This window comes from Micromys minutus (assembly GCF_963924665.1).
Source record: "Micromys minutus genome assembly, chromosome: 6".
NCBI classification, from domain to species: Eukaryota; Metazoa; Chordata; class Mammalia; order Rodentia; family Muridae; genus Micromys; species Micromys minutus.
In genome coordinates, this window is record NC_137975.1 from 49,615,811 (window position 1) to 49,628,617 (window position 12,807).

General features: G+C 39.7%; 1 protein-coding gene across 1 annotated transcript in view; it reads left to right on the plus strand.

Annotated features, from left to right (window-relative positions):
* ITGA8 (integrin subunit alpha 8) overlaps positions 1 to 12,807 on the plus strand; it is a gene marked incomplete at its 5' end in the record, with an annotated part of 168,629 nt that overhangs the window by 112,867 nt on the left and 42,955 nt on the right. Inside the window, 2 exons of the mRNA XM_080917558.1 lie at positions 2,322 to 2,402; positions 10,908 to 11,013. Coding sequence (XP_080773684.1) covers positions 2,322 to 2,402; positions 10,908 to 11,013 — 187 coding nt within the window. The remainder of the gene's footprint in view (positions 1 to 2,321; positions 2,403 to 10,907; positions 11,014 to 12,807) is intronic.

Here is a 12,807-nt window from a genome sequence, read left to right on the forward strand (position 1 = left end):
GAAAGGTGTTTATTTGTATGCTTTGCTGGGTAACTCCTAAGATGTGAGAACTCACTGAGGTGGCTTTGCACAAGTTAAATGTATTCAAACAAAAAATAAATTAGATTAAATGCTCCACAGCCTATACCCTACCATGAATTGGTTGCCACAATAAACAAAAAGTGCTTGTTTCTATGTATTAAAGTCAGGAGATAAGCTGGCTTCATATATTAATACTTAAAATATTTCCTGTTACCAAACAAGGGGATTAAATGGTCTCTCAAAACCCTGGGTCTGTATGGGAAACTTCCTCTTCACCCTGAACAGCCTGACACAGTTACTTACACACACACACACACACACACACACACACACACACACGCACACACACATGCACAAATGCCTTTGTAAACACCCTCGAAGTTGCTTTCTTAGCAAAGGTGAAATGACATGTTTGCATGTAGTTATGGTATTAGTGAAGGAAGTTTTCTTCCAGGAAAGAAGTCCACGAAGCATCTGAGTTATATATCAAGCCAGATCCTTCCTTACCAGGAGACTTTATCAACGTTGTGAGAATACAAAGCACTTGTATACCATGAAAGGAGCAGTCTCATTAAGCACTCAAGGACTTCTCTTTGGCAGCCATTGCTCTTCCTGAATTTCAAAGATGTCTCAACAGATAAGGTTACCTGTTGCCAAGCGTGATGGTCCAGCTCCATTCCCCAGGACCTACATGGTTCTACAGGAGAGAACTGGCTCCTACAGGGATTCTCTGACCTCCACCTGCATGTGTGGCACGTGTACATTCAGATACACCATACAAACAAAGGATAAACAGATGTAATTAAAAATCTAAACAGTCTCTCACAGATTCGAGTTTAGCTCAAGTTCAAAGACAATTTTCAGTAGCTGAATCTTTTGAGTGCTTTCTTTTAAAAGGGAAAAGGAAATGCCCCTACTATTACGTAGTAATAATGAAATCAGATGGTCAGGACTGGCCTTTGAGCTTTGGTGTGGAAGTCCCTGTAGACTCCATTACAAGCTTAGTAGGGAGTAAGTTCCCTGCAGGAAAAGAGCCTGAGATCTGCCAGTTTACACCTCTTACTAATGTTTTCAGACTTAAAGTTGTCTAATCAGTAAATGCAAGTGATCAGGACTTTCGGAGGCATCCCATGATGTGAATGTGACTCCATCTACCCGGTTGCCATCTTCACAGTGAAATCGTGTCCAGTGAATCTAAGCAGTCCTCATGAGGACCACAGGGCAGTCTTTCTGTTCTTACAGATCCAATTACAACTGCCAGTCAAGGTTGTTGCATCACTGGGTGGCTTTGATGAAAGCACAAATGGAGCATGAAGTGTGGGCGCTGGCTGTATCCAAGACTCAAGCACTGCTTGAGCCTCTTGGGAGTTCTGTTTCATTTTCCTTACAGCCCCGACTGCTTAACATGTATGCTTTTTACAATGTTCAATTTCATAACTGATGAATTAATTGTTTGCTTGAGAGAAAAACAACAAACTTAATTTTTTCTGCCGCACTCAAAGAGGAGTTATGAAACCCACACCCTCTGTCTTAAGACTCGTGATGCATTTCACAAGCATCTGCGTCCTCTGAACTGCCTGCTTATCCTGCATATGCAATGCCCAGCTTCCTTGTGCCTTTCCATGCCATAGCTGGGCTTCTAATACACTCCTTGTTCCTTGTCATGGGCAGCCTGTAAGTATGTAATGTCTATAAACACTTATTTTATATATTAATATTAACTTATTAATATTATAATATTATACAATAAAAAATTTTTAAATTAATAGCAACTTAAGAAAGAAACCATAAGGAAGATACAATTCTAATAAAACAACATATGGTGTGATGCATTTTAGAGCCAAACCCAAAAGCTTTCTTGATTATGTGCTGCCCTGGTTTGTGCGTGCTAGGTCTCCATTTTATTAGCATGGAAAATCTGGAGTTGACTGTGCTGTCATTTCCTATCTGAAGGGCACAAACGTGACATGCCGAGAAGCAGAAGAATTTGTCTCGGGTAGAAGCTGGAACACAAAATCAGTTCAGTGCCCTTTGGTTCATTCTAATGAAAGTGTTATCTTCTTTTCATATCTGCTGTGTTTCCAAATGAAGCACCTCCCTTCCAAGGGGGAGCTGATTGGTTTCTATAGATCCTAAGAACTCTTCGTCTCCCTGGACAAATGGTTGTGATTCTGTAGAGTAAACCCTATTGTTTTCCCCCAAATGGTAAAATTGGAAATGTGGTTTGCTCTTGTGTTGTACAGCATGCTTCTCACAATTGTGAGAATGTGTAGTGAAGTTGTACCATTTCTGTGTTTCAGCTCCAACAAGGACAATCCTGACAGCAATTTTGTGAGCGTGCAAATCAATATCACTGCTGTCGCTCAGGTTGAAATTAGAGGGTAAGTGGTAAATCGTGAAGTTCGGCGTTTGTATGTAAGACTTAGAATGTAGCAAAACTACATGCAAGATTCATGTTCAGTTAAGTGACTGCTTTTCACCCTCTTCAAATGAGCATTAGCCCATCAGCAAGCAAAATAAATCTTGTATTAAGTCTAAGGAGGTCATTAATTACCTGGGCCAAGACTTAGATAGATGGATGGATGGATGGATGGATGGATGGATGGATGGATGGATGGATGGATGGATGGGTAGGTAGATACATACATACATACATACATACATACATACATACATACATACATACCTAGATACAGAGAAAGATACATACCTAGATACATAGATAGATACGTAGATTGGTAGACAGACATGTTGCAGTAAATGTTAAAATGTTGGTGACTGGTTCCAACATGTCACCACACCACACTCTCCCCAGGTACTGACCCCAGCAGTCTCTCCCATGTTAGTTCCGGCACCAGTGGGCCATATAGAACTAACATTATGTTTATCTCATCAGTGACCACCTTCTGGTTAGTCTTTCCTGGCAGAGGGCCACACTCCACCCATACTTCAACCACCCCGACAAATTCAAAATCCCAGAGGCTTGTAATTTAGCAATGATTTTATCTCATATTTTATCTCATAAATCTCCCACTCCACAAAACGTCCACACTATAAATTCAGAGCCAAGTGATATAATTTTCCCATCTAGACAAGACAAATCATCTTGTACAAATCCATCCCTTATGAATATTCATATCTACCTGTGTCTAATTAAGGCCACATGGGTCTGGGTCATCCTTATTATTCTCTATCTTCTCTCTTTCCTTCTCTCTGGCATCTCCCCTTTCCAAAACTCTGTCCCTGCCGAGATAAGACAAACTGTCCTATCACAGGCCTTGTGCTAGCCCTCCTTACATAAGGACAACAACGTACACAGACAGACGTTTGATGGTCTGGAAGAAAGACTCTCACTCTCTATACTTACTTTAACACGATGGCCATTTGACTTCACCCCGTGCCACTGTGAGTTAATTATCTGCTAGCATAGACGTGAGGGCCACTGGATCTGCACTCTATATCCTGTGCTTCCATCCATCCTACTCCTTGAAGAAGGGGCCAATGAGGGGAGAGAGGAGGAAGGTCAGGGAAGTCTGAATAACTCCCAACTGGGAAACCTAAGCCTAATGAAGAAAATTGGACTCTATATGTTATCTTACACAGACGAACGCTTTATTGGCTTTGTTGGTGTAATTCTGCTTTCTTCGGATCAATTACTTAGCTAAAAACATCAAGTAGTTGTTGCAGTAAATATTTTTTAAAAAGAGGTTTATTTCTCTATTGGCCCTGAGGTCTTACTCCTCAGGCCCGGTTTTAGTTCAGAGCCCCGCGCTCCTCTGTAGCCTGGTCCAAGCTTCCCCCAAGGTCCAACCATGTCCATGCAACTCCCTTCCATGGCAGTTTTTTACTGCCTGTTCTCCACCTCTGTCCTGGGGTGTTTCTGTACCCCAAAATCCCATATAAATACAACTCTACAGCTCGATAGCTTTTCATACAGGTTTATATATTCAAATCTCAATCCACAAACCCTCTACACAACAAGATTGTATCAAATAGACAAAGATACAAACTGCCCTTCTATATGAGATATTAGACCTATAAAATCCTTAATGTTCATAGCTATTTAACGCCAATCAATTCCACCTAGCTAGTCTTTGTGAATCTCCATGTTGAGGCGACCTTCACCCTCCTTCTTGACCTCTCAGACCTCTCTTCTCTCCACCTCCCTCACAACACCCAGTCTGTCTCCAGAACTCACTCCTGGAAGTGGTGATCACTCCTCTCCCCTGTGGACTATGTTGTGAACCTTATTCTGTGACATTGCTGTCACATATTTCTATGGCTTTGGGTCCACACAAATGCTTTCGAGGTTTGCCCATCTTAAGTGCCCATGCAAACGGTTCACCATCTTATCGACACAGGAGTGGTACACTGTAGGGTTCTGCCATGACCCTTCCAATTTTGTAAACATTTAGAGCTTGCTCCATATACCATTTTAAGAACATTTTTATGTACCTCTTCTGGTACAATGTGGAAGCATTTTAGCGAGATGTATGTGAAAAAGTGTGATTTTCAAGATCAGTGTGTGTGTGTGTGCATGTGTGTGTATGTGTGTATGTGTGTGTATGTGTGTGTATGTATGTGTGTGTATGTGTGTGTGTATGTATGTGTGTGTGTGTTTATGTGTGTGTGTATGTATGTACTTTAGGTACTAATACAAATTATTTTTCAAAAAAATTATCAGCCATAAAAGTTCTCTGGTAGAATTTTGGGGGTCACTTGAGTATACTATCTTTTTTTTTTTTAAACCAAATCGCACTCCAGAACTGGGTGGAAGTTTCCGCTGTACTATGTTCTTATAACTAGCTTTCAGAGTGGTCCAGTTTTAAATTCTAAGCCTGCTGGCTGAGATGAGTGGTAGAGTGTGACTAAAGACTTAATTCATTGATTCCTAATTGCTAAGTGAAATTGAGGTTGTTCATCTTTGTACATTGTACTGTTTAAACAATTGACTTTTCTTACTAACATGGGAATAATGTAAACACTTATCTTACCTGGTATGCTACAAATCTCTGATTACAATTTTAAAACTCAGCTTTCTCCAGCATGTGGGATGAAAATCCTTAAGTACTTTGACCTACAAGCTGCCTCATAGGAATGTATTTATGATCATGAATGTAGACATTAGGTTATCAGTCAGACATGTACATATCTTTTCATAGTTTATTGGGTGTCCCTTTTGTTTTGAAAGTTGTTTGGGATATAAATTACATGTTGTAAAATTCACACTTTGGAGAGACAAGTTTGTAAATTTAGAATGCCATGAGACCATTGAAAATAAGGATTTATTTGGGCTCCTTTATAGTCAGCCCTTACCCTTTACTCTGGTTTCTTGGCCTATTTTCGGTCATTACTTTTGCCTTTCCAGAAATGTCACAAAGAGAACTCATTCAGAATGAGGATTTGTCCTTTAATTAACATAAAGAATGAGAAAGAACAATGTTCTTGCATATATATCATTCGTTTGTTTCCTGTAACAGCTGAGAAGTATTTCATTGTACAGACACCGAGTGACCATATATAAAGGTTGTCTCCATTGTGTACCAATTAAGAAAAAAAAGTTTCTATGGGTACTCACATACTCACGTACAAATCTTTGTTGGGACATTTGTTTTCACAAAGAAGCTACTGAGTTATATGGTAACTGTATGCTAATAAGAACTTGCACAAGGACTGGAGGACTGAACCCTGACCTTTGTGCATTCCCATTAGCAATGCAAGAGTCTCTCGAATCCCTGACAGCATGTGAGATACACACACACACACACACACACACACACACACACACACACACACACACACAATGCACATGCACACTCTAGTAAAATAAATGAGGTTTTCAGAATCCATTTGCTTAATGATTGGTTATAGTGCATCTCTTCCAGAGTCTCTTACCACTAATCTTTTTTCCATGAGGCATCTATTTCAGTCATCCATCCATTCATTGTGGAGTTGTTTATCTTGATACTGAGTTATAAAATTCCCCTACATCTCCTGGTAGGAAATCACATAAATCCTTATCTGGCCTTGAAATAGTTTCTCGAAGTGTGAAGCATGTTGCTCTATGTTTTCTTGACAATGTTGTCTAAAGAATAAAATTCTAGTAACATTTTTTTAATGGTTCGTGTTCTTTGTATGTTGTTTGAGTATTAGTTGTTGCTCTGAAAGCAGGCGAAGTTTTGTCCATTTCATTCTCAATGTTAGGTTCTATGTTTAGGTTTACAACTTCTTTTAAGTCCATTTCTGTGGCTGGTGTGAGTAAGGCCTGAGATACATTTCCCTCAGAAATATCCGTTTCTTCTTGGCCTGTTTCTGGAAAAGCTCATCACCTCACCCCTTCCATTGCTTTGGCAATGTTTAAACAAACCATTTGTTCAAATGAGAGGGGCTAGTCTCCCATATCACATGCATATTAATGTTTGAATGAGTATATTCTCATGTTTTGATAAGCACATAAGTTGTAGTGATATACTTTAATTATATATATATATATATATATGTATATATATATATATATATATATATATATATATATATATATATATATACATTGCTAATGACCTGATTAAAGGCTAGAAAGATGGCTCAGTCACTAAAGTCTCTGCAGTACAAGCACGACAACCTAAGATCTGTCCCCTGCTCCTATTCTAGAAAGCAAGTATGGTGTCCCTCCAACACTGTAATCTTAACACTGTGCAGGTAGAGGCAGGAGGGTACTGAGGATTGTGGGCAGTCAGTCTTTTCCAATGGGTGAGCTCTGGTGTCATTCAGAGAGATGTCTCAAAAACTACACTGAAGAAGAACACTGACATTCCCACTGGGGTTCACACACACACACACACACACACACACACACACACACACACACATGCACCACACATATGCACACACAGAAACACATATAGGAACATATACACAATCATGGAAAACACATATGCACACAGAGAAACACATACACAAGCATACACTACACACACATATACACACACATATATCCTCCCTCCCTCTTTCCCTCCTCTCTCTCTCAACTGTTGCTATATTGGGTTTCTAACTTGCTTTGTGATTTCTCCTCTGATTCATCTGACTAAAGGGAAGTGACGCATTTGGAGCTCAGACATGTGGAGTTAGGAGTTAGTATTGTTTTAGTTTTGTTAAGTTTTAACTTCATTCTCTTGCCTCTTTCTCAAAGAAAAGAGATGCTGCTTTAAGATCTCAGGGAAGACAATATAGTGCTCATTTTCACTTCTCTGAATTTTCAACACTGCCCCTAGTGTTCATGAGCCCATCTCATGCCTCTCCTTATCTTACAGCTTTGTCATTGTTTGTTCATCTGAGTTGGGTTCCATGAGTTTGTACTGGTTTTCTCAGTGCTGGGGATTGAGCCTAGAACCTTTGGCAGGCTTTGTAATGCTCTACCATACAATTATCTCCTTATAATTCTTTCTACTTTTCTTTAGAAGTGGAAAGTTCCCAAGGTGGGCCTTGAACTCGCTCTATAACTCACATCAAACTCACTCTAACTTTTAAACTTCTAATCCTGGGGCCTCACACTCTTGATTAGCTAGTTTCGGGCCTGTAAATACCTGGGATTACAGATATGTGCCACCAAATGCTCTGTATTTTATTAGTTTTGCTAAGCAGAAATTATAGGAACTAAGCTGAGCATAGTAATACATTCTTTAATTCCAGCACTCAGAAAGGTAGAGGCAGATAAATCTCTGAGTTCAAGACCAGTCAGCTTTGCTGAACATGTTCCAGGATAGCCAGGGCCTTGTCTCATAAAGCCAATAATAATAAATAGTAATATTATAATGATAATAAATAATAACACACATGTATATGAGCTGTGTTATAATTATAAATGTGAATTGTTCTGTAAATAAATATGAATTTTGGGGAAAGTGTTTTGTATTCACTTATGTATAAGCGATTCGAGACAGTTAAAGGGCTGATGGTGGCTCCCTTCTTATCTCACATTCATTATGTGGGATTCATGTTTTCACATGTGCTTCTACCAGCAGTCGCACTGAATGAGGAAACTTCTGTTGATTGTTGCCAACAACCCAAGCAACCGGTTAAAACTGGTTTTCTTGTGTGGACACGGTTGTTTTAGTTGCTACATTAATGTCCAATACTTGACCACAGTTTATCCCCTGACAGTTTAAAAATTCTTTCTGGCCATATCACATAGCAAAAATTCTTCCCTCTGGTTATTCTTTCAAGACTTTTGTTCCAGTGTTTAGTTCTTCATGGAACAAATAGTCACTGTGTTGAAGATCTCCCATGTTCAGCCTTTAGGAAAACCTAATTTTCTTTTGTCTGATGGTGTTTATTCTTAGCTACTTTACCATGCACTATGTTAAGCCCATTTTTATTTCTTGTTGTTTTTATAGTTTAGAAATAATCTGAAGTAGGGTGTCTTGAGTGGAAAAAGGACTTAGAGCTGTTCCATTGAGTCAGTACCACACACATCAACACTGTCTTTGAGCCAACTGGTACACAATCCATCAGGATACAGGATGAATTTAACATAGATCTACATTAGTTAAATATAGCCATCAGTGGAAATACCATATATATCAAGTTCCTGAAGAATTACTGCAATATGCATCTTTTTAAAAATGATCCAGTCGGATAAGCTGTATTAAGAGATGAAGCCAGGCTCATAAGATAGCTCACCAAGTAATGTACTTTCTGCCAAGTCTGAAAACCCAAGTATTGTACTCAGAACCAAAGCCAAAAATGGTAGAAGGAATGTGCTGACTCACACATGATGCCATGGTGAACACACACACACACACACACACACACGGGGGGGGAGGGAGAAAGGGGGTGTCAGTCTTAGAGTTTCTTTTGCTGTGAAGAGACATCATGACCACAACAACTCTGATAAAAGAAAACATTTAATTGGAGCTGGCTTGCCGTCCAGAGGTTTAGTCATTATTATCATAGTGGGAAGCATGGCAGCATCCACGCAGACATGGTGCTGAGGGAGTAGCTGAGAGTCCCACATCTGGATTGCCAGGCAGCAGGAAGAGAGAGAGAGACAGTGGGGCCTGGCTTTAGCATATGGAACCTCAAAACCATGCCCAGTGACACACTTACTCCAACAAGACCACCAACAAAGCCACACCTACTCCAGTGAAGCCACATCTTCTAATAGAGTTTCTCCCTATGAGCCTATGTGGGCCATTTTCATTCAAAATGACAATCATGACCACCCCCCAACACACACACACACACACACCAAATAATAAAAGTGAGAACAAAATTTTAAAGGAGAAAAAAAATCATGAATAACCAAGGCCTATATAGGATACCATCCATAGCTAGTAGGATCAATATTTCCAAAACAATAAATTATGTTCTTTACAATAGAAATTAAAAACAAGGCCTCTTATTTTTTTTCAAAATGGGGTTCACATCATATAACCCAATCTTTATTTAGTCTTGAAGTTCTTGACAGCAAACACACTTCAACTTATTGAAACTCTTTTACTTTATGTCAGGAAAAAAAAAAAAAAAGAAAGAAAACTTTTCCCAGAAGCTTGTATATACATGTTTACAGAAATTCATTTGTGACCCCAAACTGTGAACAACTCAAATGGTTTTCAATGAATCAGCAGTAAACAAATCATACCATAGAAGATTATTGCACAATAAAGACAAATGAACCCATAATAAATGGAACAGTCTAGAAAGGGGAAAAATAGTGTTGCTACAGGCCACAGTAACTACTGAACATTCCTTAAGCATTTAGACCCACATAAGGATACATTCTGTTAAAATTAATTTTAGCGAAATATTGAGGGATTCTTTTACAATAATACATCTCCAGAAAGCCGTAAGGGACATTTTAGCATTCTACTGTTGGGGGTGAGGAGTGGCTCAGGGTAAATGCTGGGCAAGAATGTGGAGCTGCACAACTCGTGGAAAAAGCTGTGTGTGTGTGCAAGTCCCGAAACCCCACCACAGAGTGACAGTGACTGGGGTTCCAGTGGCTCAGTGAGTGGCACAGCCCAGCGCCAGCACAGCAGTGAGTGCAAAGTTCAGTGAGCTGTCTTGTCTCAAATAAAAGGTGTGCAGAGACTGAAGAGCAGGTCTCAGCATCAAGATCTGGCCTCCACTTTCTCCAGGAAAGACGAGTACATATTAAAACGTGTGCAGAGGAGTACCTATAAAAACATGCGTGCACACATGGTGCCACAAACCAAAGTATGTCTGTGTGCTCACAGCAAACGTCAAGTTATTTCCCACTTAGATGATGGCAGCTCTTAGGTCCAGCTCTCTTGCCCCTTGTGCTTTCTATAAAACAACGCTATGCCTTGGTCATACTTGATCCTGTCCAGCTTCGAGTCTGCCTCTGCTCCCTGCAGTAACAGGAAGCAAAGGAACTGAGAGAGAAGGAATACACAGAGTAGCCACTATTCTAGGCAGACAACTATTTCTCCCCGACTGGATACTGAATAGAACTCACAGGATCCTAGATGTATTTATACACCAGCAAACAACACAGAGAAACAACAAACGCATATTTACCAAGAATAAATAGCAGGTTTTATGAGTGCACATGGGCGTATGTGCATTCGGTTATATGTGTTCATTCAAGAATGCTCTCTACTCTGCCCCCTAGTGTCCAAAATATGCAAGACTGTAAAACAGCTGTAGAAGAGACCAGTAACTAAAACTGTGCAGTGTTTCTGAGTCTCCAGTATTCACTCTTCATTTTCCCTGGCCTTACAGTCAGCGCCTTACCTTGTGCTGTATATGTCCCCAGACAACTGCAGTTGACGACCTCTGAAGCCAGCCGAGCTATATATTAATATGCAACAAAGACATCCTTAGCGGGCCCTCATCAGTAATTAACCTAATATTCCATATTGCAGAGTGTCCCACCCTCCGCAGATTGTTCTGCCCATCCACAACTGGGAACCGGAAGAGGAGCCCCACAAGGAGGAGGAAGTTGGTCCTTTGGTTGAGCACATTTATGAGGTATCTATTTCCTTTTTAATTGTTATACGATTAACTTATGTGTTTGAGAGTTTTACCTGCATATATGTCCATGCACCTTATGTGTACCTAGTGCTTGTGGAGGCTAGAAGGGGACATCTGATCCTCTGGGGATGGACTTACAGATGGTTGTAAACTGCCTCATGGGTGCTGGGACCTAAACTCAGAGCCTCTGGAAGAGAAACCAAAGCTCGTAACTGCCAAGTCATCTTTTCAGTAGCATATCTTACATTGCATTTTTGAGGTTTTATTCATATGCTCTTTACTAGTAAACACTCCATAGAACCTCAGGTCTAACCTTTGAAACATGTGCTATTATGATACCATTTTGCAATGGCTGCCAATGACTACCAATGGCTGCCAATGGGTGCCCTGCTAAACAACCATAGACCGAACACTGTCCTCAGGGGTAAGAGTAACAGTGCCGGGTAATATTAATACCTGGCAGGAAACACCTTCTTTTATTAAGTGATATTTTAAAAATAGATTTGTCTGTTCTCCACTTAATATTTGGACAACCTATTCATTAAAAAAAAAAAAAAAACTAGCTCCTATGGTTGTACTTCTTCCTTTTCTTTTCTCCTCACAGTTTTAGTTACCTTGAAGCTATGTATTTATAAATTAAAATATTATGCATAAGGTACCATTAGAATACTTTATGAATAGATTATTCATTACTGTACCAAAACATAGAAATGGTTTATGAGGAAGAACATGATAGCATAATTATACTGTTTACTTGTGTAAGTGAAATAGGAGAGGAATAATTTATCTCGAGATCTGAAGTGCTCCATGGATTGGCAAACCATCTTCAGAGGCAAACAGCAAACCACAAGAAGAGCCCAATGTTCTCTTCCCACAAAGTGTTAAACTGTTAATAGTGGAATGATTTATTGACATGTTACCTAAAATATTTAAACTTTTAATGAAAAAATAAACAAATAATCAAGGCTTACTTTAGTGGCTATTTAGGTTTTTCTTTAAAGTCAATGACACCAGCCCTGTAGCAATTCATTCTCAGGGAATCAGCATGAAATAAAATTAATAATAATAAAGTTCCAAGCAATTTCTGATTTATTCTCTATAACTTGTGATTTGGAGTAGGGCTTCCTCTTTTCTTCTTTCTTTCTTCCTTCCTTCCTTTCTTTCTTCCATCCTTCCTTCCTTCCTTTCTTTCTTCCATCCTTCCTTTCTTTCTTTACTGAAAAATAGATTTTATATATCATAGATTTGATTATGGTCCCCCAACTCCTCCCAGTTCCTCTCCACTTCCCCACACACCACCATGCACACCCTTTATTTCTCTCTCTCATTAGGATACAAAAAGCCATTTAAAAATGATAAATTAGGTTAAGAAACAAAACAAGTAAACAGAAGAGCCAGAGGCGAGGCTCAAGATAACAATATGGTAGCAGAGACATGTATACATTTTCACATGCAGAAAATCCATAAAAACACAAACCCGGAAGCCATAATGTAATACACAAAGGACCTTTAGGGGAAACACACAGAAGGCTGACAACACGTTATAAGTCAAACCTCAAAATCCCGCTGAGTTATTTTGTGTTACTGTCTGCTGCTGGGTGTGGGATCTGACCTTAGGAGTGGCTTCAATACCCAGTAAGACGCCGTTGGAGAAAACTATGTTTTTATGTGCAGGTTATTTATTGGAGATGGCTTCTGGGTCAGGGATGGGGGGCTTGTGCCCACTTCCTCCCTCAGCACTGGGATCCTGCCTGGCAAAGACCCATGCAGGGCTGTGGGCGCACATGTGTG